This window comes from Sceloporus occidentalis, unplaced genomic scaffold (assembly GCF_023333645.1).
Source record: "Sceloporus occidentalis isolate IW3139 unplaced genomic scaffold, rSceOcc1.0.p SCAF_16, whole genome shotgun sequence".
Classification (NCBI taxonomy): domain Eukaryota; kingdom Metazoa; phylum Chordata; class Lepidosauria; order Squamata; family Phrynosomatidae; genus Sceloporus; species Sceloporus occidentalis.
Genome location: NW_028316996.1, coordinates 930160 through 957793, shown reverse-complemented (window position 1 = coordinate 957793; position 27634 = coordinate 930160). Strand labels below are relative to the sequence as shown.

At 42.8% G+C, this 27634-nt stretch overlaps 1 protein-coding gene across 2 annotated transcripts in view; it reads right to left on the bottom strand.

The window, feature by feature from the left end:
• Positions 1–26120, bottom strand: part of OSBP2 (oxysterol binding protein 2) — a 115394-nt gene extending 89274 nt beyond the window's left edge. For both annotated transcript variants that reach the window (XM_089481775.1, XM_089481774.1), the window contains exon 1: positions 25864–26120. In XM_089481775.1, the coding sequence (XP_089337901.1) occupies positions 25864–26120 (257 nt within the window). The remainder of the gene's footprint in view (positions 1–25863) is intronic.
• Positions 26121–27634: the final 1514 nt, after the last annotated feature.

Below are 27634 nucleotides of genomic sequence, written 5' to 3'. Positions count from 1 at the left end.
GGGGCAAGGGACAATGATGGCACAGATAATCTGCTTGAGGGCACTCACAAGCTGAGGGAAAGATGGCACAGACAGGCTGTTTGGGGTTAGGATGGCATTTATAAGCTGCTTGGAGCAAAGGTGGCACTCACAAGCTATTTAGGGGAAAGGGTGGCACTCACAAGCTGGTTGGGGCAAACATGGCAATGGGGTCCCAGGGCAATTTTTGAACTAGGGCCCTGTGGTTTCTAGTTACAGTGAGAGCAAAAATTATTTGATCCCCTGCTGATTTTGTATGTTAGCCCACTGACAAAGCCATAATCAGTCTATAAATTTAATGATAAGTTTATTTGAACAGTGAGAGACAGAAAGAGAGTGTTATGTATGTATGTGTAAGTGTATGGTGCTGGGGTGGGTCTATGTATGTATGTATATTTATTTATCTGTAAGATTATAGTGTTAGAGTAAGTGGTTGTATGTGACTGTATAATGGAGTGCATGCATATGTTAGTCTATAGTATCAGCGTGCGTGAGTAGATGGTGTTAGCATTTGTGTGTACATGTTACAGTATTGTGTTAATTCATGATGTTAGCATCTGTGTGTGGCTGGGTTAGTAAGTCAGTGGTTAGAGGGAGAGGAGGGAAATAGTTTGTGTATGTATCCGTGTGGAGGTGTTCATCTGCATGTTAGTATTTGTGTGTTAGTAAATACTCACCCAGGTGTCACTAACCATAGGCTCATCCTTGAGATTGTCTTTAAGGAAACACGAGATTCTACATTTTAATTTACTGTTGTGTTAATAAACTAAACAATGGGGGATTACATTTTTTCTCAAGATTTCATTGTAAATTTATCCAAAAATAGAAATCCCAAGAATCAGGAAGATTACACACATAAATACATTGCGTGATGTTCAGTGTAGCTGTAGGGCAACCAGGATATTTAAATGAAAGAAGATGAGAGAAGGGCCTGTATTATAACGCTTATTATCCACAGCACTTTAATTCTACCTAAGGGAAAATGTACAACCTCATGAGGACACAAGGTTCTCCTATTTACTTACTAAATGGTTAAGGGTGGCAGATGTCTATATTTCATAAATTTCAGGTACTCAGAATGACTATCCCTCCACTTAAGGGAGAGTTGGAAGGATAGTTTTAGTTTCAACTCCCTCACAATTTATTATGAAGGGTCACTGGAAAGTTTCTTCTGTAAAAAGGGCTGAACTGGACCTGTATAATGTATACTTGATTGTATTAATCACACAGATTTATATATGTAATATACAAGACTATCCAAGATCTTCCTACAGCAGAGGTGCACCAGGGTTGGCCCTTCAAAATGTACAGTGAAGTGAGGAACTTGAAATTACAGTGTCCTGTGAGTGAACAAACCACTCCACTCTATATTAAGGGAGACCAACCCCAGTGAGCTTCTGCATCAGGGAAAGCATGGCTGGACCTTTATAATGAATAGTTAAATCAGTGAGGTTTCCCCAGTCTCTTTAACCATTCTATTATACACTATACAAGCTATACAAGGTTAGCTAGCCCCTTCTGGCTGGAGAAACTCGGTAGTGTTGGCCCTTCCTAATGAATAGCAAAGTGAGTGAGTTAAAACTACTAATTTCCTGCCAACTTTCTCTATTTTTAAACGACATTAAAAGAATCACCACAAAGCTTTATGATGCTAAATCACAGAATTGGCCAAAATGTCTTGGTATGTCCCCTTCAGCTAACCTAGACATTTTGGACAATGCTGTTCTTCCTTGTGGGAACTGTTTGCGAAGGCTCTTTTATATTCCAGCATGACTATGCCCCAGTGCTCAAAGCAAGGTCCATAAAGACATGGTTGGATGAGTTTGGTGTAGTAGAACTTGACTGTCCTACACAGAGCCCTGACCTCAACCCCATCAAACACCTTTGGGATGAACTGAAACAGAGATTGTGAGTCAGGCCTTCTCGTCCAACACAAAGACCCCACAAATACTCCCAGAAGAATTGAATATCTGCAAAAGGGGGGGAAACTACACATTACCATCTATTTTATATTAACGTGTATTTAGAATGCGATGTCATAAAAGTGGTGTAATGGTGAGTTGTCCCAATACTTTTGTCCATAAAGTGTATGTTAGGATTAATTGCTCAGTTTCTCGATAAAAGCATTATTTCTCTGGGGATATCTCTCCCTTAGAACATTTAATAGTCATGTCTTGTGCTGGGGAATTACCATCAAAATAAAACACATGCAACTTGGACACAGCTATCTACTTTATTTTTAGATATTATCCAGGGGCCTTAAAGTAGGACACAAGTCTGTTCATCGTGATCCTGTTTTGTGAAAAATTTCTGCTATGCCGGATATATTTCAGGCAGATATTAGGTTGCTGTTTTTCTTACGGAATAAGCAATACTATTATAACATAAAGGAAGTCACATTACACAGCTAAAAGACAACAATGTCAGTGAGAGACTGGGCTCTGACTCTTCGTGGAGTACACGGTAACAGCCAAGAATGCAGGAAGTAGATCAAGTAGACTATTAAAAAATATATATATATATATATATATATATATATTCAAAGTTCATCATACGTGAAATAGTTAATAATCTGTAAATATTTCACATGTACAAATCAAAGGTGCTCTGCTCCAGTTTCAAACAAAATCCATGAGATTCTACATTATGAAGCCAATGTTTTGACATATTTAAGGTTTTAAGGGTCCGTGCACAAATCAAATACTTTTCTTTGGGTATTCAGTACAATACTGAATACAATGTGGGGTTTTTTTTAATTTTGTTCTAATAAACAATAAGCCATTCTATGGGGTCATGTGATATTTTAGGTGCTCCGATAAAACACTGCTGATTTTTAGGAAAATGATAATGAAGTCCTGCTTACATTTTTCCATCAAAAACCTCAATAAGTCAGAGTGTCAGGCTGGGTTATTTAGATTGAGCCATTCTATTGTTTACCACAAGGCAGTATGATAAAAAGTCAAATGCCATATACACTGTATTATCTAGAAACTGGGCCACCACCAGCCCTTTATGAAGAATTTTGGACAGGCCCAGAGATGCAGGAACGCAGCAGGGTCACATAATAGACCCCCGTGGTAAAAGTTAGGTAGCCAGGAAGAAGGCTGTCGCTGCAGGTGAAGACAGGGGGTGAGGAATGGAGTGAGAGTTTAATGAGGGAGTGCGTATGTATGTATGTATGTAGTGAGAGCTTATTGATAAATATGTGTGTGTGAGCATGATTGTGTGTATGTGTGTGTAAATATGTGTGCCTGTGCATATGGGAGTTATGAGGGGCACAAGGGGCCGATGGGGCCACTTGGTTTTACCTGTTTCCAGGCAAGAAGGTTTCCAGCTCTTCCTTGAGGTTGCGCCAATGCTTTCACAGTGAAAAGACCACGCCAGGGTGACATGGACATTTACCCCCCAAAGCCGTGAGCCAAGTGTGGCATTACCTGCCTGGATCCATGTGTGTTGTCTGAGGGGAGGTTTTCTAGAGCCTGGTTTAGCTGGGTCTGGCAGCGATTAAGATAGAAGACACTGAGGCTGTCCAGCATGGGCCAGCAAAGTATAAACCAGTCAGTGCTAGTGTTAACTAGGCTTTTGGTTTATGATATGTGTTTTGGGGTGTTTGTTTTGTGTACTTGTAAATAAAAACACACCGTTTGCTTGAAATATGCCATTTCCTTACCTCATTGCCCTAGAAGACCAGAAGAAGTGTATCTGATTTCAAGTAAAAACAGTTATTGTGTATTTGCTTGGCTTCCCTTAGTCTACAATGATTATAGAACATTCCTGGGAAAAGGCAGCTAGCTTAAATAGCATGTAGACAGCTCACTATGGCATTCCTGCTGTGTCTCGTCTGATCTGTCAGGACTGACTCACCCTTCTTTAGATTTGTTTTAGTGCTAGGTCTGTCAACATCCTGCTCCATCAGGAATGCATACAACCCGAGGCAACTGTACACTGCACTCAATTTCATTTGTACTTATAAAGTTCTCAGGTTCTCTGCTACTAGACTGCTACCAATGGTGTATTCTGGCCTAGATGGCAGATCCAGGGGGACGGCAGCCTTTCTGCCAGATAAACAGGGGCAGATCATCGTATGTAGCGATCAGGCTTTCCGGTGCCCCACTGCTGCTACGGGCCGCTTGGGGAAATCCGAGATCTGGTCAAGCCTAGGGCAGCGCTCAGCCAAGATACGTCACTGTTAGTTACTGTCAGCTCCTTGAACAGGAATGCGGAAATGTATGTTAGCACTGTTTAAAACATGGTTTTACTTTAATAAACTTCTTTTATCTGCATTATTTGCTCTTATAAACTTCCTAATATTTAGGTGACTTTTTTTGCTCAAACACCATACTGAGCTGATTCTTTATAGCAATGCTAAGTCCTGCTTAATTTGAAACATGGTGAGCGATATGGATTTAGATATAAACTAGGTCAAGCTAGGTAATAAATTGTATGGGTTCAGGAGCAAGTATCTTTCAGGTACCAAAGTTAACATAAAGCGTTAGGTACGCAGGAGCTGCTGGTGACCAAACACGGTGGGTTCTGCTGGTCTAGTTTGAAAAGCTGGCCATTATATATCATTGAGACAGGGGTCATAGCGGGTGGATCTATTTCTGAGGGAATTGCTTTTTTTGGGTGACAAGGTGACCAATAATATATTTTCTGAGAGCTGCGCATCCCAGATATGTCCCACTTGGGTATGTGTGAATTGCGATGACAGAGACTGTGATCCATCATTATGAGTTAAATTAAAGTAACAGATTATTTTAGGAAAGTCAGCTCAGTGTCTGTATTTGGAATAAGGTGACTTGAATGTGTTGATGGTCTTACTAGTCCTTGTACGGGGTGGGTTGAGAGCCAAATACAGATACATTTTTAACTGTGTGATTGAAAGGCTACACAGTTTTGACCGAACGGTAACGTCCAGCCTAGTGTATTTTTTAGAAACTTGCGTCTGCTGTCACTGACAGGCCTTGCAATGTTAAAGAAGAAAGATAGGCATTGAAAGGTTGCCACACTGTCAGAGATCTGCTCTCACTTCTCCCTTAGATACAAACTAATTTGGATCAACTTAATGAGACTGTCTATCCAAATGTTATGTTATTTTACATACAACAAGCAGCATTTCACTTACAACCACTCCTTGTTTACTTCGCTGTTAGCTAGTTACTGTGATTTATCAAATAATATGCACATAGTAAAAAGATTTTACTCTCTATTGAGTCTTATAAGGGTCTATTCACTAAAGGGAGAGTTGAGAGGACAGCATTCTTCCCAAGTGTCCACGTTTTATCAGATCTCCCAAACTGCTCCAGAAAGATGTAAAGTACAGATGTTAGCTCCCACACGGTAAAGCTCACAAGCTGAGGTCACAAGGTGTCTACTTAGGTAGGGTGGGTGGCTATACCCATAACACTTTGGCCCTGCCTCTCTTCACATATAGTCTAACCCCTCCAACAAAGGGGTCCTAACTGGCCATCTGAATAGTTGGCGGATTGGATATGGGAGAGTTAGGGTTTCAACTCCCCCACTATTCATGGTAAAGGACCAACAATTGCACGTTTCTCCAGCAACAAGTGTGGTGACCGTCTATAATGCATTATTCAATATAGTAGGAGACTTGGAAAACAAAGTCCACAGATTTGACTACCTATTATACGGGACCAGTCATGTTCTTGCAGAAGCACACTGGGGTTAATAATAATGAGGAAAGTCAGGGAGTTGAAACCACAGCTTCACTGCAAACCATTTAATAAATAGACCCCGAAGTGATAAAAGGCAAAAAAATGCCAGATCACAAAGAAAGAAGAGGTTTGTTTGTCCTACAAGTGTTCCACACAGAGATCCGGTGTACTATGTCTAAGATCAGATTTTTTTAAAAAAAATGAAGTTATTCAATGGGAGGACTACCTTCAGGATCTGTGGGGCCCTTCACCTTATGAAGGGACAAGCGGGGCTCCCACCTGTTTTCACATTAAAGCTCACATCCCTGAGGAGGGGCTTTGTAAATAGTCAGGTAGCTCCAGAAGTCTTTAGTTAGTGGGGAGTGGAGGTGGCCAAACATCACTCCGCTGCCAGAGACCTGGGGAAGCAGGGCTTCCTCTATAGACTTCAGGTCAATTCCTTAGAGTCCCAAGGTGTCAATATGATATGCTCCTTTTAAGCATTCAGAAAAGAGCTTTTACCAGTTCTAATCATTGTTTAAACATGAACACTTTTTCCACAAATTAAGGCATAAGCTTGTTAATGACATGAGTAATAAAACCACTTATAGATATACTATGTATATATAAATACACTTTGGTATAATGTTTGCCTGAAAGACACTTTAGGGCTAAGAATAGAAGGATGAGCAAGCTTGAAAACAAAGGGATTCTTTATGATGTGGCTGGCCACGTGGAAGGAGTTTATGTGAAAGTGGCAGTGGGAAGAAAAGCAGTGTTAGTAGGCCAGCGGAAGCGGTATAAAAACGCTGAACAATGTGTTACCCTGACATGCTGAGAGGTAATAGCGACAACGTCCTTTACCAATATTATAGTGCTTTATTTTACAATGGTTGAACATATTGATCACCCAGCAAAGGATCATAACAGCAAGAGCAGAAATCTTAAAACGCTGTTTGAAACAGTGACCATTTTTCCCTTTTTTTTTTGCAATAAATCATGTTAAAATGTGCACTTGATATATATTTTTGTATTGCTAAACTTTCATAGGATAAAATGCTGCTAAAAAATTACAAAGATTACAAATCATCAGATTTTATTATATATATATATATATATATACTGTTTGTAATTTCACCCATGCTATACCCATTCTCTGGGATTCCCTTCCTCGGTCTCATCATACGCACCTTTCAAAGGCTCCCTGAAAACCCACCCATGCTGGTCAGCCAGCATCCTAAGCAATCCTAGATTGTAAACCCACAAGAGCAGGGACCTCTTCTCCTCTTGTACCAGTTTGTTATTGTTTGTGATAAGTGTTTTGGAATCTGCTGGTGCTATATCAATAAATTTAATGTAACGGTGGAAAATCACAAATGACTTCCTTTACTGTTCTGATCATGACTTAGGATAGTTATAGAATATAAAGTCATTCCACACCACAAAATTATGTTTTACAGAAAGAACATCCCCCAGCCGTATGATGTTATTCCTTGTCCTGCTGAGTGGGTTATCTGACACAGCTGTTTATGTATTCACTGAACTAAAGAAGGCTGAAATTGCATTTTTTCTAAATAAAAATGCTAAACAAGCTATATCTGTTAAACAAGATCTCTTAGACTGGGAAAAATGCACTCTAACTGACAAATAAGCCCAATAACAAATAGTCAATAATCATTTTATTCTTTAATCGGAATGTTTTACATAGATAGAAGGCCACTTAATCTTTTAAGAAGCTCTTTTCAGTTTCTTGGCAACGACATACCAGTAGCTGCTTTTGCGTCACATGACAATTAAGTGTTCCTGGCAAAAATGATAAGCGAGGCAAAAGTATGCATTGCTAAAGGATTACTTTCGGTAACGGTTAAGACATTCAACAATTCTAATTTATAGTCTGATGTGGCATTTAGCTACAAAAGTATGAAGAGCAGAGTAGATGGAACAGCACCTTTAATAACATCAATACACTTTTTTTTACAAAAAACTGTTGATGTCACCTTAACTGTTTATCACCCAGGGCCAGCTCTTGAGGGCTTTGGTGTAACTCACTGGTGTCTGGGGTATTTCTTTTCTCAGGAGGGAAGAACTGGTTGCTCATAGTGAATACAGCAATAATACACTAATACAGCAACGCCTTCATCTCTTCACAACATAGGAACATAGTGTGAGGCTGTTAACCCCAGTGAGATGACATTAGGGTACAGGTGCTATACAGATCATACATATGGGTCCCTGGGGTGGAGCAATTGGAGCGCAGGGTGGGCCAATGCTCCGTTGCCCTGTTCAGTGGAAAATCCATGCCAGCTTTTCCAAGAGGTTAGAGGTCTGCAGGATCCAGTCCAGGATTCCTATGGGGCCGGCATCAGGTGCTGGGCATTAAAACCCCCTGGAGCCTGATGATCAGAGAGACTGTTGGGGGGAGAAGAAGTTTCCCTATGGCTTCCAGGGCAAGGAGAGGCCCTGAAGACGACCATCCCTGAGTCAAGTGAGGCAATACCTGCCTGGACCTTTGTGTGCTGTCTGGGGGAGGTTTTCCAGAGTCTGGCTTAGCTGCTTCTAGTTAGTGGGTGTTCAGGCTGGCCAGTCTCCTCGGTTCCTCGGTTGTCTTCCCAGATAAATAAAATTCTGACTCACGCAGAACCCATTTTTAGTTTTGAAACTTCTAATAACTTTTTGCTTGAGGCAGTACAATTGGAATGGCTTTTCCTGCAGTAATTGCAGCTGGAACAAACAGAGGCTGGAATAATAGGTATTTCAGCAACAATTCTGCACGTGACACGTTGTTCTGCCAAATAAAATGATGAAAACAGACAATAAATAAACATGCAAAGGGAAAAAGTTAAACCAGCAGATTAAATGACCACGCCAAGGCTTGTTTAACTATTCTTCCAAGTGCAGGCTGGGCCATTCCATACTTGTACAAAACCATGAGATATTCACATACCAATACTTATTACAGTTCCCTGCTGTCATTACACGAATTATCACACTGTTTGTGTAGAAATGACTGACAATAATAAAGAATATTTTTGGATAAACTTCACTATACTGGTATTTACGTTTGTTTTTCATACTCGGAATACCATACTTTGTTTCCCCAAAACTGTAATTTTCAAGACAAGGAAAGGTGAATTTAATAAACGTAGCTTTTGCAAAATATTTCCTTTTTTCTCCTAATTGATGCTCAAATGAACACAACGTGGGTAGTCATCTCTGTATAGTCACTGGGGAGTTAACAGGTCAACAGGTCCCAAACATCGGTCAATGACCATGTCTCAACAACAGCTTAGGGGTTACAGCGCTGCATCTAAATGGAGGCTCACCTTCATCGTGGGTTTTGTTACAGCTCCCATCCTGCCTGAAAACTCTGTTGGTTCTGATTTAGTATTATATGATTTCCAGAGTTATACAGACACTCCAGTGCCCCATGCTACGCCACCAGTGAAGAACGCATTTCAAAGCACTTTGTAAGTAGCTTAATGTACATTCTTTAGCCAAAAAAATTAAAATGCACATCGTTGTTGCACATCACCTCCCTCCGTCATCTTCTTTTTGTGCCGTTTTGGCTGCTTGGGGCTAGGTTTCCACTTGTTTTTTTTCTGCTAAAAACACCCACAAAAACGCCAATTCAGCCACACAGCGTTTTTTTAGTGAAAAAACGCAGCAGCCAGATGTTAGCTGTTCTTCAATAGGAAATCGCAGAATGCCATATCCACTTGGCGTTTTTCTGTTTGGCGTTTTTTCAGTCCTCTTTGGCGTTTTTCTGCTTTTTTGGGCTCTGTGGCAGTTTTTCAAAATCGCAGCATGTTGACTCTCTGGCGTTTTTTGCAAGGAAATCTTGGCGTTTTTCTCCAATAGAAGTCTATAGGAGAGAAAAAACGCCATGAAAAAGCCATGTGGGTTTTGCCTTGGCGTTTTTTATGGCGTTTTTTTCCACAGTTACAATGCAGAGGATGGACCCAGTATCTGTGTGTCCTACGAGAAATAGGCTGGAAACAAACAGTTTCACACAAAACAAAGTTCATATTGAATTTTACACCATTTGGAACAAACATGCCATTACAAACAAACATACCCAACTGGATCCTGCGTGCCAAAAGCAACAGCAAACCATTTGCACCATCATTTGGGGCCAGTCTTCCTAGAGGAGCAGACATTCGGAATAAAGCTTGCCCTACAAACCACAGAAAAGAGACAAAAGGGTCCGCCGGGGCGTTTAAGTAGAACTCTACCAAGTAAATGACATCAGGAGGGGGCAGATACTTGCCATTTATCCTAATCCCTTTTAGCTGGGTGAAAATTCCAACGTGTCAAAAAAGCAATTTCCACAGAAAGGCTAAAACGCCAGAAAAAACTTCAGAAAAAACGCCAAAACGCAGGAGAATGCAGTGGCAGTTTTCTTGGCGTTTTTCCTGGCGTTTTTCATCAAGACAAAACCCCAAGTGGAAACCTAGCCTGAAGCAGACAGTCTGTGGAAGCAAAGCGCTCCTAATTGAAATCAAAGGGAACACATTCTGCACATGCCTGCAGGGGTCACATTAGACCCCCGGCCAGCACTAAAACTGGCTGTTGGCGAATATAGCAGGAGATATATTCAGCCCAATGCTGACTCCTGTAAGTCAATGACCTTGGAGTGGGGAGGAAGAGCAAATAAGTGGGATTCTCTGTACATTGACGGCTCCAGTTGACTCTAGATGAAATATGCTAGAGATTAAAGTAATGATACTTAAATGCTTCATTAACATAGAAATGAAACATCTCTTTAGATGTAATTAATAACTATTATGATAAAGGTTCGCTTTATTACAGATATTCAGACTTAGGCTATGAGGTTGGTTGATAATAATGACAACTCAACAAGTAAAAAAGGAAAAGTAAGCTAACATACAAATCTATTTCAAATAAAAAAAAAAAACACCTATTTTTTTTTTATATGTGGCATAATGTGGCCCGCCAGGCCTCCTTGGTTAACAGGGCGCCTGGGTGCCTTCCACCTGCCTTAGTGTGCCCCTGACAGCATATGTTAAGATTTTAGTTTATTAAACACAAAAACAAAACAGTAGTGATTATAATTTATTGATATATTAGGCAGCAAGTGAACATTGCATCCTCAAAGGTTATGTGATAGAAGCAGGAAAAATAGGCAAGCATAAGGATCTGAGTGACTTTGATGAGGGCCAAATTGTGTTGGCTAGACCAGGGGTCCCCAACCACCAGGCCGTGGCCTATAAGCAACTCGGTCGCACGAGAATTATGTGTACGTTGGTGCGATGCAGACAACCCCGCTGATGCCAGCACTTCCTCCCACTGCCTGCTATGCAATCAATTACTTCAGGCTTGTTGCGGCTGCCCGACTTACTTGCGCATCGTGAAAAATTTCTCTTTCGCAAAACCTGTCCCTGGTGCCAAAAAGGTTGGGGACCGCTGGGCTAGTTTTGGGTCAGAGCATCTTCAAAACTGCCGCTCTTGTGGGGTGTTCCCAGTGGTCAGTACCTATAAAAAGTGGTCCAAGGAAGGAAAAGCGGTGAATCGGCGACAGGGTCATGGGCAGCCACGGCTCATTGATGTACGTGGGGGGGTGAAGGCTGGCCTGCGTGGTCAAATCCAACAGACAAGTTACTATAGCTCAAATTGCTTTAAAAATGAATGCAGGTTCTGATAGAAAGGTGTCACAACATAACACAAGCGCTTCGCAGTGTATGGGGCCGCAACTTACAATGGGAATGTGAGCATAAGAACTGGATGGCAAAGCAATAGAAGATGTTGGCCTGGTCTGATGAATCACTTTTTCTTTTACATCACGTGGATGGCCGAGTGAATCGCTTACCTGGAGAACACATGGTACCAGGATGCATCCATGGAGGCCCCACCTCACAACTTACATGACATAAAGGATCTGCGGCTAACATCTTGGTGCCAGATACCACAGCACACCTTCAGAGGTCTAGTGGAGTCCATGCCTCGACGGGTCAGGGCTGTTTTGGTGGCAAAAGGGGGACTTTGACAATATTAGGTCGGCGGTCATAATGTTTGGACATCCAAAACCAAGAGGTGAGGAGGGCCCTACTCAAACAAGCTTACAATCAACTAGCCAACTCCTTACTCAGTAACTATAACCACATGAAACTACAGAGATCAATCAGTCGCTGTTTTATGGCAAAAGATGTATGTATACAGTTACTGCTTGTCACCCGCTCCCGTAGATCCGCGGTCCACCGTCGTCCTGCGTCCGGCCGGACGGCTCCCGGCTCGCCGCTACACTTACCTCGTGGCGAGGTCAGGAGGAAGCGTCGGCCTGGTGCTCGGCATTGCGGTTGTGCTCCCCCTGCTGGACACGCGTGTTACTGCAGCTAGGTTTAGCCGAGCTGCCGCTTTTGGCAGGTAGGGGGCGCGTGTGACGTCAGCGTTGGGGGTGTGGTGGCTACCGGCGCCAAATTTAAAAATCCGGAATCCCTGTTACCTGTACCCTGGTGTGGTCTTTTGCTGGTTACCCGTTCTGTAGCGTTCTATGATTAATCTGACCTTTGGCTTGTCCTGACTACCCTCTGATCTGTGATTTGGCTGTGTTCGTTCCTCCACGTGTATGACCTGGATAGTCTGACTACCCGCTTTGGATTTGACCCACCTTCTGGCTAACTACCTGTCCTGTGTATGACCTGGATCGTCTGACTACCCGCTTTGGATTTGACCCACCTTCTGGCTGACTACCCATCCTGTGTATGACCCCTGGCTCGTCTGACTCTGCGTTTGGTTTTGCTCTCCGCCTCATTTAACAAATTGTGCCCTGACCAATTATCTCTGCCTTCCCTATTTTGTGTGGATCTCTCCAGCTATACCCAGAGACTATCTACCTCTCCATATCTGCCTACTCCGGGGCCTCCTCACTGTTGGGATCATCGAATACCTGGGGGTTGCTTCTCAGCGCACTCCTCCAGGAGAAGAACTTCCGCAGTGAGTGCTCTGGCTTATGGTAGACGTGACACTGCTGCTCATTCCGCAGACATCTCATTAGAAGAGAAACAGAACGTGGGATTCAGTGGGATCCGTGATGAAGGGCTGGAAGCTCTGTCTGGCATTAAAAGCCGTTTTTTTTTTTTCTTATTATTAGAACAACAGCTGGTGACAGGAAACATAACAATATGCTTTCTCTTCTGCATAACCAATGTTTGTAGACTGAGACAGCAGAAGCAGTTTTAAATTATAATTCCTAGACATTATTTATGATGTGGTGCGCAGGTATCAACTTGAAAGAACATTCTCACTAAAACTAAAACCACCTGAATGCATGACTGCATTCAAGGTCCCATGAGAAATCAAGCAGTCATTCCCACATAAGCTTTACCCCGAGGAATTTACACACCATCCCCCGTGCTCTAGCTAGGACACATTTGGGACATATAACTCTGTAACGTCACTAAATACAAGGTTGATTGAAGCCCTTCCAGGCTGCACCCCAAATGACTTTAATGGATTGGATGTGGAGGGTTGGAAAATACCCGTAGCAGCCGAGGGATTTTCCAGGGTCCACTCAGTTGGCATCAAACGGCATATCAGTGAATACCCAAATGAGAGCTTGCGACGAAACCTATGCCTTAACATCAACTGCCACCCCCCTTAGGTATTACACCTAACAATTGCTATATATCCAATATAAGTGCATATGTGTAAAGCCATCATATTGCTGCTAACTATGGGATGAATTCCCAATAGTAAAGGACATCAGCGCACAGCTAATCTCCAATAATCAAGAAAAACAGATAAGTAATAATTCAGTGCCCTGACTCAATATTACACATTCTGCCAACTCTGGCCCAATTATATAAGCAGCCAACTTCTCACACTTTCACACTTGACATGAGCATTTGCCCACGACCAGGAGCACTCATTAACAATACATCAATGAGCTTGCTGTCACCTTACCTAATTTCATTGAAAGGCCAGGGCTCCCCTGTATGTATATCATTAAAACCATGGTATCTCCCCTTAAATAAATACTAGACCTACATCATTGCCAATATCAACCTGGAGAAAAAAATAACAGAACAATGCAATGTAAAGATGTTGACTGAGGTCAGTTTACTTTATATATATTGGTTATATAAGGATTTTAGTTCAGCCTCAGATTAGTTACACTTGTTGCGGAAAATACAATGTCGTAAATTACTGTGAAAATATAGGCAACTGTGCCAATTAGACTCGCTACATCAAGTCACCCCTGTGTATGTTTAAATCCCTTCTGAATTATAACTGTTACATCATGCAGCACAACAGGTGGTCGGCACGGAAGAACGGTGAGGTCACTGTGGTTGTTAGGTTTAACTAAACAAAGATCCCCGTTACACAGGTGGGATTGGTTTACATATGGGATCGTCATATGGCTATGAGACGAGACCAAGGACAGATTAAGGTCCGAGTCTTCAAAGCAGGAAAAAAGGCAGACTAGATGGGCTCTGAATGGTTATTATCTGCCATCAAATTCTATATTCCTTTAAATACTGTTATATATATACTGTGATATATAGGCTATTGCATAATTGTATGTTATCCTGTACGATAATACCGTAGAATTTCAAGAGATGTCTTATCTTAGCAGATCTGAAGTATTCTAAAATATTGTTTTGTTCCAAATATATATATCATGCATATACCAAGTTTTAGGTTTAAACCATGGGGACAATACATCATCACTGGAAGACAAAGCGCTCGCTGTTCTCCTGATCTGCTCCATGCTATATGTAACCGAGCTGCCCATAAACTGTATAACATAAAAGAGCGTGGTGGTGGTGATATGGCACAGCTTATTTATACCTCAATATTTTATTTAACTCAATACTTTTGCATTACAAAAAGATAATACAAGATTAATTCAACTGCTCATTGCATGGGTTTACTGTACAAAGAATGATACAATGTAACCTCATGCTCTGGAAGTCTCGGGTCATGGGATGCGGCCAACAGTACGGACAAGCTGGCTGAAGGTATTAAGTAACTACAATGCAAATAATATATTATCGGATTGTTGAGCTCAGCACTGTGCTTTCTTCCACGGCTGAATGGGAATATCAATAAGGTCACCCTTTTTTACTTATGCACCCTCTTTTGGTGTTTCTATTTCCAAAACATTTTGGGAGTACATCTGTATCATCAACAAAGACAATCCAGGATATTGAGGAGGAATTATAACAGAAATAAAAAATATATAATTGCTGCAGATGAGTTTCAAACATATAACCTCTTTTTTTTAGTAAGTCAAAGCGGTTTTGCAGTTTTGAGACCAGACTTTTTTTCTGGGTGGATTGTGATAAACTCATCATGTTCTTGGGAAGTCTCTGTGTGTGCCTCTTGGTTCTCCCACTATGAGTCACAGTTTTTTAGTATGTATATCTGGATGCGGACCAAAAGAGGGACCTCATTGAGAGCTTACTGTTGTTACACTCAGTTTCCATCTGTCTATGTAAAGATCCCAAGATGATGGTTTCCAGAAGCTGATGATGTGACCAAACTGTAGCTAATGTGACTGCCCCTTTAATAGTTAATAAATCACTTTTTAGAATTTGTTTATCTCAAGAATATGTTTAACCCCTTAAGGACCGAGCTCATTTTTTCTTTTTGTACCCTGTGGAACCGAGGCTATTTTAATACTTTTGTGGTGCTTGTGTTCAGCTGTAATTTTCTCCTCACCCATTTAGTGTACCCACATAAGTTATATATTGTTTTTTTCAGGACAAGATGGGCTTTCTTCAGACATTATTTTGATCGTATCATCTTATTTACTATAAAAAAATAAAAAAAACATGGTGAAAAATGGAAAAAAAAATGTTTATGACTTTTATTTGAGAAATCTTTTACTCACCTAAAAAAGCAAGTAAAAAAACTAGCTAAATAGATTCTACTAATTGTCCTGAGTTTAGAAATACCCAATGTTTTTATGTTTTTTTGCTGTTTTTTGTAAGTTATAGGGCAATAAGTACAATCAGCGTTTTATGATTTCCAAACCTTTTTTAACCCCTTCGTGACAAAGGCTGATTCTATTTTTTGTACCCTTCGTGACAATGGCTGTTTTATCGTTTCTGCGGTGTTTGTGTTTAGCTGTAATTTTCTCTTAACCCATTTACTAAACCCACACAAGTTATATATAGTTTTTTTCAGGACAAGAAGGGCTTTCTTCAGACACCATAATTTTTTATATATGATGTCATTTTCTATAATAAAAATAATAAAATATGACGAAAAATTGAAAAAAAAATAAAAATTTCTCACTTTTATTTGAAAAATCTTTTATTCATCATAAAAAACTACTGAAAAAACCTGCTAAATAGATTCTACTATTTGTCCCGAGTTTAGAAATACCCAATGTTTTTATGTTTTTTTGCTTTCTTCTACACGTTATGGGGCAATAAGTACAAGTAGCGTTTTGCTATTTCAAAACCATTTTTCTCTGAATCTGGTAATTCTGTCTCCATGTGGTATTTGGGGCATCTTTGAAGCCAGCAAATTAAATTTACCCCACCAAACCATATATTTTTGAAAACTAGACACCCCAGGGTATTTTAGATGCTGATAGTTTAACCCTTTCCATGCACTAATCCTACCACCAACCCTTGTCAAAGTTTGTGATAGTAATTGTTTTTGCTGTTTTTTAAACATACTTTGTACTTCAGGTGTAAAATTACAGCTCCTGGTATATGTCACTGTCACACAACACCCCGATATGTGTTCAGCAACATCTCCTGAGTACATTGATACCCCACATGCATGGGTTTGTCAGATTGTTTGGGGGCAAAAGGGCCAAATTTGGAACATGCCTCCTCAGCCGTATACCGCTGCATGGCAACAATTGCAGCAAAAATAGTAGGGAAGGAAAGGGTTAATGGCTCTAATAAAAAAAATTAAAAAAACCCTAAAAAAAAGTACAAAAAAAAATAAAAAGTAAAAAAAAATGTAAAAAAAAAGAACCCCAAAAACAATTGCCACTATGCAAGATCACTGTTTATGCAGTGATCAATGGCAATGAAGGGGTTAATATTAAATGGGTGGCTCTTATAAGAGCCTTTGGATCAATAATAATATATATTATTGAGAATACCTAAAAACACACTGATCTGTCTCTCTCCCTCACTAGAAGCAAGTGAAGGAGGGAGGCAGATCCAATACTGATCAAAGGCAATGTTTAGAAAACATTGCCTTTGATTTATCAGATCATGATCACTCTTATGAGTGATCTGACCACTAGGGGTGTTATTCACTGGATGTCCATGACATCCAGCAACACCCCCCCCCCCCGATGATGACAGCAGGCTCCGCCCCCGGCTTGATGGGCGCCGCCATCTTGAAACACCGCATGTGTTTCGAAGACGCCGGCACCGGGAAGGTAAGTTGAGCATTTAGGAAGCGATCGCGAGTCGCTTCCTTTGCTAAACAGGTGTTGCAAAGATGCCTCGATACTGAGGCATCTTAGCAACACCAGCTAAGCAAAGGAAGCGACTCGCGATCGCTTCCTAAACCCGTTTTTCGGCGGCGGGCGCCGCCATGTTTGAAAGACGTGCAGTCTTTCAAACATGTTTTTTTATTTGCTCCTAGGAGCGATCGGGGGGGGACGGGAATGTTTTTTTTGGTGTTGCTCAATGCCTCGATGTCGAGGCATTAGAGCAACACCGTTTGAGTGAAAAAATCGATCACGGATCGATTTTTTCACCCGTTTAAAGACGTGCCGGTCCTGGCACGTCAATTGTCATAATCGTCACGATTTTCGGTGACGTGCCCGGACCGGCAATTGTCATCAAGGGGTTAACAAATCTGGACAGTCTGCCTCCATCTCCTCTTTGGAACATCTTTGAAGCCGGTTAACTCAATTTAACCCTGTCAAACCATATATTTTTGAAAACTAGACACCCCAGGGTATTTCAAATGCTGTTATTTTAACCCTTTCCATGCAACAGTTATACAACCACACTTTGTCAAACTTTGTAATAGTAATTTTTTTTTATTTTTTTTTCACACAAATTGTACTTTAGTTTAGGGCTGCAACTAACGATTATTTTAATAATCGATTAGTTGGCCGATTATTTTTTCGATTAATCGATTAATCGGATAAAAAAAATATGCAAATTTTTCGTTTATTTAAAATAATTTAATGAACTGGATGTTAAAAAACAACTTAAAATTTACATTAACATTCTTATTTTGTTATGATGTAATAAAAAACAATATTTTCAAAGTACAAGAACCCAAACACAATATTTATGAAACAAAATAACCCCAAACATTCTGAAAAGAGGTGGACTATTACTGTTCAGGAAACTTTGCCCCAGCCCTGGCACTTTGCACCCAGCACTTTGCACCCAGCACTCAGCACTTTGCCCCAGCCCTGGCACTTTGCACCCAGCACTTTGCACCCAGCCCTGGCACTTTGCGCCCAGCCCTGGCACTTTGCACCCACCCCTGGCACTTTGCACCCAGCACTCAGTACTTTGCCCCAGCCCTGGCACTTTGCACCCAGCACTTTGCACCCAGCCCTGGCACTTTGCACCCAGCCCTGGCACTTTGCACCCAGCCCTGGCACTTTGCGCCCAGCCCTGGCACTTTGCACCCACCCCTGGCACTTTGCACCCAGCACTCAGTACTTTGCCCCAGCCCTGGCACTTTGCACCCAGCACTTTTGCCCCAGCCCTGGCACTTTGCACCCAGCACGTTACACCCAGCACGTTGCACCCAGCACGTTGCACCCAGCACTCAGAACTTTGCACCCAGCACTTTGCCCCTGCCCTGGCACTTTGCACCCAGCACTTTGCACTGTGCCCCTGCACCCAGTCTCCAACTCTGCCCTGCCCCCACACTCACACCCTACCCCCACACTCACACCCTGCACCCACTCTGCCCTGCACCCACACTCACACCCTGCATCCCCACCCCCACTCTGCCCTGCACCCAGTCTCCCACTCTGCCCTGCACCCAGTCTCCTGCCCCCCAACTCTGCCCTGCCCCCCACCCCCACTCTGCCCTGCCCCCCCACTCACACCCTGCCCTGCATCCCCACCCCCACTCTGCCCTGCACCCAGTCTCCTGCCCCCCACCCCCACTCTGCCCTGCACCCACACTCACACCCTGCCCTGCATCCCCACCCCCACTCTGCCCTGCACTCAGTCTCCTACCCTGGCCTGCCCCCCCACCCCCACTCTGCCCTGCACCCACACTCACACCCTTCCCTGCATCCCCTGAAACCCCACCCCCACCCTGCCGTGGACCCCCACTCCGCCGTGGACCCCCACCCCCAGAATCGCTCTGTGCGAATGGAGCCACTCGCACAGAGCCACTCGCACAGAGCGAACCGCTCTGTGCGAATGGAGCCACTCGCACAGAGCGAACCGCTCTGTGCGAATAGAGCCACTCGCACAGAGTGGTTCGCACATAGACATGAAGAATACTTACCTCCGCTACGGACTCGTTCCACTTTCAAGCTTCAAGTCTAAAACTTTATTAAACTCTTGATGCGCGTCACATCCGTCACGTACGTATGCAGAAGGCGGAGACTGCAGAAACGGGGCAACGCTCGCGGAGGTAAGTAAAAGGAGCCGAGTGCTCCAACAACGAATCGATCACTCGATTAATCGATAACAGAAATCGTTGACAACGATTTCCGTTATCGATTATTATCGATTTTATCGATTCGTTGTTTCAGCCCTACTTTAGTTATAGATATACAGGTTCTGGTATATGTCACTGTCAAACAACCCCCCAATATGTGTTTAGCAACATCTCCTGAGTACAGCGATACCCCACATGCATGGGTTTGTCAGATTGTTTGGCTGGTAAAGGGCTACTTTTGGGGCATGCGTAATTCAGGTGGTCATTTGGTCATCCTGCCTCCATCTCCTCTTTGGAATATCTTTGAAGCCGGTTAACTCAATTTAACCCATTCAAACCATATATTTTTGAAAACTAGACACCCCAGGGTATTCCAAATGCTGTTATTTTAACCCTTTCCATGCACCAATTATAGAACTACACTTTGTCAAACTTTGTAATAGTAATTTTTTTTATTTTTTTTCCACACAAATTGTACTTTAGTTATAGATATACAGGTTCTGGTATATGTCACTGTCAAACAACCCCCCAATGCCACATTTGGGAAGTGCGCTTTTTTTCTCCATTTTGGTCAGTCTGTACCTATGCCCTATCTTTGAGCTTGGCCACTCCAATTTACCCCATCAGCCATTTTTTTTTATATTAGACACCCCTTGGGTATTTGAAGTGCTTTTATTTTAACTCTTTGTTGAGATTTTTGAGAAATTTTAGCACTTGGTCAAAATAATAAACTTTATTTTTTTTATTTTATTATTTTTTTAAATATTTTTTTACACATTTTGCTGGTACTGGATGGTTCCTCTAGTGACATCACTGCATAATTATTTTTAAATGTTAGCACATTTTTTTAAAAAAATTTTTCTTTTTATTATCTTTTGAATATTTTACTAATAACTTTGTGATTAGAAAGCTGGGCTCCATTGACTTGCATGGTTGAATGCAGTACCTGTATTCAACCTGCAAGTGGAGCCAGAGTTCTCTAGAGGGTCTGGAGACCATCTAGCGAACTTTTAAAACTTTTTTTTTACAGGGCGGCCGCCATCTTGCTGATGTTGAAGATCACCGGCAGCGGCGACTGTGACCGCTCTCCGGAGCGGTCACAGTCCATCCCGAGGTAAGTGTTTGGTGTGGCTGGATGCCTCCTAATCGAGGCATTCCAGCGACACCATTTAAGTTTAGGAGGTGATCGTTGATCTCCTCCTAAACACTTTTAAAACGGGCGTCCGCCGCCATACAATGTATGGCGGCTGTTGACGCCCCGGGGAGGGGCCAGACATGGCCCCCGATGCCGATTTCGCCCTTGCTTTAAGCGAAGAAAGTGATCGTTGATCACTTTCTAAGCTTATTTAATTTTTTGACGGTTCAGGGCCGTCAAAGGTCGTTAAGTGACCGTTTTTCCGTGACGGTCCTGAACCGGCAAATGTCGTTAAGGGGTTAAGAATTAAGAACACACTCTCTATGGACATAAGTATTGGGACACACCTCTTGATTACTGAATTCAGGTGTTTCAATCAGACCCATTGTCACAGGTGTATAAAATCCAGCACCTAGGCATGCAGTCTGCATTTACAAATATTTATGAAAAATATGGGTTGTTCTGAAGAGCTCAGTGAATTGAAGCGTGGTATTGTAATAGGATGCCACCTTAGCAATAAGTCAGTTCGTGAAATTTCATCCCTGCTAGATATTGCACAGCCAACTGTAAGTGGTGTTATTGGAAAATAGGTTTCTATGGCCAAGCAGCTGCATGCAAGCCTCACATCACCAAATACAATGCCAAGCGTTGGATCGAGTTGTGTAAAACACACTGCCGCTAGACTCTGGAGCAGTGGAAACCTGCTCTGTGTGTGGTGAATTAACGTCTCTGTTTGGCAGTCTGATGGGAGTCTGGGTTTGGTGGATGCCAGAACATTACTTGCCTGCCTTGTTCCCTGTCCTTTGTGGCATCCTGTACCGTGTATGTCTTGTCTGGTTATGTTTAGAATCCGTGTTCTGTGTATTTATGTTTAGCTGTGTTGGTTATGCTATATCCAGGCCTCCCTCACCTGAAGCTTGTCATTAACACACCTGACCTTATCAACAGGCTTTATATCCCTGCCTCACAGATGTGTGAGTTCATTAAGTTACTTTGGAGCTATAGTTCATGTCTGACTCTGGACCTGTCTCTTGGATTTACCATTTGCCAGCCTGTTACCTTTTTTACCTGGATTGCCTATTGGATTTACCCTTTTTGCTTGCTACCCGTCCCAGATCCTTTTTGGATTCTTACCTAGACTATTCTAATTTTGTACTCCCCAGAAGACTGTATAGTTAATATGCCTCATACTCTGATACTTATGGTGAGATGTATCTGCTTTGTTTAATATACCTATATTCAAACATTCAGCTTTTATCTCATTTTGTGAAGTGTGTGGATTCTTACACTCTTGTGTTCTGGACTCCAACATCCAGTAAGGGATGAGCCTGACACTTTTCTATTTCAGCATGAGTGTATCCCAGTGTCAGGGCCGTAGGAAGAGTGAGGTGAGAGAGGCACTCGCCTCGAGCACAGCTGTGAGGAGGCGTACAGCCACCCTATCAGCAGCTGCAGCTTGCAGGACTGGTTGGAGAGATCACAATTCCCCTATCACCAGCCCAACATTAGGGAGTGCAAGATCTGTCACTTCAGACCTCGGCTTGCGTGCTCCTTAATCACTATGTGCCGGCAAATGATTACGAGCATCGGGATTGATGCCGAGTGCTCTGCATCAGTAGCCGGCGCATAGTGATGAGAGAGCACTAAAGGAGAGGCCTGGAATGACAGGCCTCATGCTCCCTAAATTGGATGGAGGGTGGAAGGTGAGAAAGGGGTGTAATGACAGTGTATGTGTATATACATGTTTATGGACAGGTGTGTGTGTGTGTGTAAGGGTAGTGTATATGTGTGTGTAAAGGCAGTGTGTGTGTGTGGACAGGCTTGTGTAAGGGCAGTATATGTGTGTGTGTGGGCAGTCTGTGTAAGGGCAGTATATATGTGTGTGTTTATGGGCGGTTGTGTGTAAGGGCAGTGTAAATAAAATAACCTCTGTCAGGGGGGGATAATATTTTCAATTCTTGCCTCACGCACAAAAGAAGCTAGCTACGGCTCTGCCCAGTATACAAACAGGGCCGGCCCTACCATGGAGCAGAGTGGCGCACTTTTGAAGGGGCGGCACTTTGCCGCCCCAAGCCCTTTTTTTAATGCGGAAGAGAGAGAGAGAGAGAGAGAGAGGGGCGCTGAGTGGTTTTCGCCTACCAAGTTGTCAGTACCCGCTCGGAGCCCCTCTCTCTCCTCTGCGAGCCCTCTAGCTTAGTCTCAGTGCTGGCTTGTAATGCTGAGCGCCGGAAAATGACGTCATTACAAGCCGGCACCGAGACCGAGCAGGGAGACTTGCTGCAAGGGCTGCTGAAAGGTAAGTACAAAGGGGGGGGGGGTAGATAATATGGAGGGAGAGGAAGGGTAGATAATGGGGGGGGGACATTTTAAACTTCGCCCCAGGTGGCATTATGTCTTGGGCTGGCCCTGTTACAAAGCAAGGTCCATAAAGACATGGTTGGATGCGTTTGGTGAGAAATAACTTTTCTGCCCAGCACAGAGCCCTGACCTCAACCCCATTGAACACCTTTGGGTTAAACTGGAATGGAAATTGTGAGCCAGGCCTTGTCGTCCAACATCAGTGCCTAACCTCACAAATGCTCTACTGTTTAGGTGCAAAAGGGGGGGGCACCTACATATTAAGATCTATGTATTTAGAATTCAAAGTCCCTGTTGGCGTAATGGTCAGGTGTCACAATCCTTTTGTTCATATAGTGTACATACCTAATATTTATAATATAGATTAGTAAAATAAAACTCAAACTGGTACATATTAGGTATTTTACAGCTTTGGTATACATGCTAATCAGTTGGGGATGCTCTAATACGAGCCAATTCTTGGGGTGTGAGAGTTAGGATTCGGGGCAGGCTTCTGTATATGTAAGTTTGCTGATAAAATTTGAATAATGCACACATTAGATCACATACACTGCTACATCATTCAAGTTATAACTCATGCAAGCTGCGTCATTCAGTATCATTTTCTTCGAGAAGATTGTCATTTAGCCGCATTCCTTACCCAATCATTTAAAAGGGACCTTGTGGTAATCACAAATAATAGTGCAATCACGTCAGATAGTCAACATTCATATATTCACAGGGAATACCTAATTATAGGTTACAATCAAGTGACACAAGAAGATGGCATTGACAGGCTAAATAGCTTTGTTGTCATGCCAAAAAACCATGTTCTTCATGAGGCTTGCTGTTGTTTTTTTCTGTTAAACACAAACATTAAATGCCAGTATGCCACATCAAAGAACACTCAGTTGTAGGGAGCCAGATCTTTTGAAAGTCCCCAACAGCTTCACTGAGGATGAATGCATATTAACCTGGTGCCGCAGTACTTACTTACTGGCGGTAAGTATATCATGCGCATGGACATGTGTTCCGCCGACCACATCTCCTGCACAGAAATGCGTAAGGGAGATGTTGCGAAATCCCCCCATGCGTTTGCAAGGTGGACACACAGCTATTGTATACACGAAAGTTCACATGATGGTTGGCCGTACATTTGACTTTATATTAGTCAATATAGCTTAAAACATTGCATTTGTTGTGTTAATAAAATGAAAAGCATATCAAACAAAGTTTATGGCAAAGGGGGTATTTTTTAGCATTCGTCAACAGTTTGCTCTCCAGGGTTCGAAAAGCTTGCCATGGGCACCAGCCCCAGATCTTTTTGGAACCGAGCAACACCCGTGAAGGTGACAAAATTAATCGACACAAAGCTAATGGCATTAATTACATCAAGTTGCCCTTAAGCTACAATCTTGCCCTCTTCTGGTGTTGGAACCTCGGCGTGTCAACAAGGAATCTAAGCACGTTTCCGGCAAGCAAAATGTTAACCTACAGTAGCAACACGCGCAATGTTTCCTAGGAAAACAATGGCTGACATATTCACCCTAGATGTGACACACGGAGAGGCAGTGGGGTAAGGGAGAAATGTGTTGGGGGCTTCTGTGCATCAATAGGTATCTGCTAGTTAAGTAACCAGGGAGATAGGGCCACATAATTACCAACACTGCCACTCCAGGGGCAGAACGGGTCCTGGCTTGTGTGGCTACCGGCTGGATACGCACTGCTACATGTATGCCATTGGCAGCCGCAGGCCTTAAAGTGCTAGGGTCAGTTAGTCGCTCCTAGCAGGGCCCTGGATTGTAAACTCACAAGACCAGTGGCTCTTCTACTTTGCCAGCATATCTTCAGTGTGTGTTAGTGTCTTTGTCAATTTTGTATATTACACAATTTTAATGTTAATTTTTCACTCTCCCCTATTGTAATAGTTTCCTAAAATCTGTCTATATACCGGTATCTATCTATCTATCTAGATATATATATATATATATAATACAATAAAATAATAAAAAAATATTATTTATCTAGTTTGGTTTTATTCAAAATACTAGAAAATGTATTTTAAATATATATATATATATATATATATATATATATATAAATATATATATATATATATATATATATAGCCTGTTTTCAGGGTGTCCAGGTTCTTTAGGGTTAAGTTACAGTTCCTTGTATGAGAACAAACTTAACAATTGTTTAACTTGCGTGATGAATGGCTGTTTTAACCTGACTGCTTGTGACATTATAAGTCGCCCTCACGCTGTGACATTGTATTGAGGTGTATTGATTCTGTTCGCTTGTCGTTTTACTTCTTACACTCTAGCTGTAACAGTAATGTTTTGTGCCAACTATAATATAACAAATGGGTCATGTGACTGTTTGATTAATCAGAATTAATCTGAAAAAATACTGTGTGATTATTGCATGCCTAGCCTGCAGCAACTGTAGGGGGCACAGCATGCAGCACCGCCGCTTTATATTGGATACAGTGAACCAACTTTGAATTGCTTTGGTCCAAGTTACCGTGAGAGAAATGCTACAGCCATTCACCTCTGTTACAGCAATAATTCTATATAATAAATTACCGGAACACCTCCGTGCCCACTATACCACACATCCCAGTGCCCAGCACGCTCAGCCAGCTCATCTGCCAACCCAGTGCCCAGCACACTCAGCAAGCTCACCTGCCAACCCAGTACCCAGCTCACCTGCCATCCCAGTGTCCAGCACACTCAACCAGCTTGCCTGCCATCCCACTGCCCAGCACACCAGTCAGTCCTGTACCCAGCACACCAACCAGCCATGTATCCAGCACGCCAACCAGCACTGTACCCAACACACCTTCAACCCTGTACCCAACACACCTGCCAGCCCTGTACCCAGTACACCTGCCAGCCCTTTACCCAGCACACCTTCAGCCCAATGCCCAACATGCCAAGACATCGCAGTCCCCAGTACACCCAGCAGGCCATCTGCCACCTCAATGTCACTCAGTGCCCAGTACACCTGCACGCCCCAATGCCCAACATGCCTGCCACGTGAATGCCCATCACACCCAGTTACCCCACCTGCCATGCCAGTGACCCGCACACACAGCGGTACCCGGTGGCCCCGCCAATTCACACTCACCTGTAGTAGGACAGCAGACCGTTACTCAGAACGAACCAGCGCCTCTGATATCCCTTGAGGTAGTTGGTCCATTTGAAAAGCCAGCCTTTGTAAGTGTCGGGGCCAGTGGTGGCTGGGGTGCCCGGTGGGGCTGGCCCAGAGCCGCTCATCCCTATACCTCCGATAGACGGCGAACAATGCTGCGGGCAAAAAAGGCAAGGAACCCCCGAGAACAGCGACACCAGCCCTCTGGATCCTGAAGCGGCCACTCTCCCCATAGACCAGCTCCACGGGGGGCGGGACACACGGGGTAAGCCACACCCCCTCTCACTAGTGACACTGACAGCCAGGGCTTCAAAACAAACAGACGTCACGTGACCTAGACCAGCGTCGACGGTAAGGAGCGCGTGAACAAACCAGGGGGTATTACAGAGCTCCAAACACACAAGCCGTGTACACATATAGCTACCCTGCCTCCCTTACGTAAGCTATTGCTGTCGATTCAGCCAGATTCATTTAAATTAATTTGTCGCCGTTATAAAATTATTATAATTTATTTGACCAACCATTGGAGCTACGTTTTCCTCTGCGTACAGAGATCTATGATAAAATGTGTGTTTAGATCTCTAAACCCGGCGAGTCCAGCGGACGCCACGTGACGCCTTTGTGTACTGGCTTGTGCCAGTCGGAGGAGTGCCTGGTCGTCCTATTACAGGGGGTATTACCGGTGTCAAGGCATGTGGCAATGTTTATAAGTAACCCTGGAAACGGCTACGGCTAGCTTCCGGTGTATAGGAAGGCAGGCGGGTGCGCTGATTAACAAGTATATGGAGGGATGGAGAATATTTCGCGATGTGCTTCATAGCAACGCAGGTAGTGCTTGTACCGTGTGCCCATTTATACAGTGGATGCATTTATTCGGGGGCTTCTTGTAGGCCGGGGATACTTTAAGGTTAACGGGTACGTGCCGTTGGCTAATGCATAATTCAGAGTTCACTGATTTAGGAACACATTACGTTAAAAGCAGCCCCTTCGCCCCCTGTTTTTTCTTATTAGAAAGTAGTTCAATAAAAGTCATTTATGTTTTAGTTAACTAAAATACAATTGCCTAAATACCCCCTTACTGTTATTACTATCACCTTTTATTTTTAAAAAACTACTTCACGCTGCACAATTTAAATGGGGTAGTTAACACATACACGATAAATATACATTAATACAGATACATCAGGAGTTAAGGACCCTGCCATCTAGGCGTATGGTATTAATGTGGCTTTATGAGGGTCCCGCTCGTAAACTGTTTAACGTAATCTAAAATATAGTAACCGTAGTTCTTGGTAGCCATTATTGCTTTCATTATCTACTATAATCAGCATAACCCGAAAAAAATGGCGGCGAAAATTCAGTGGTTTTGAGGGTTTATTCACTAAAGCGAGAGTTCTGCTTTAGCTCCTCGGTGAGCTTCTGCTGCAGGAAGAGCTTGGCTGGCCCTGTATAATGAATGGTTAAATCTCGCTAATGCTGTCATTCGCTACCTTCAAGTATTAAATGTGGTGTTTAATAATATTTTATGTTACTCTGATGGTTTTGCATCTTTAACACTTTTTTTTATACATTTTTATGGCTCGCCACGTATTCACAGGCATGAAACGTGCCTTTTACCCAGAGGTGTATAACAGGACCTTCGCCCCAGACGTCTAGACATTTTTAATGCTGCATAATTCACGCTAATAACAAATTAGAGCACTGTCTTAAAGGGGAAATCCCAATATGAAATATTCAACACTATTAC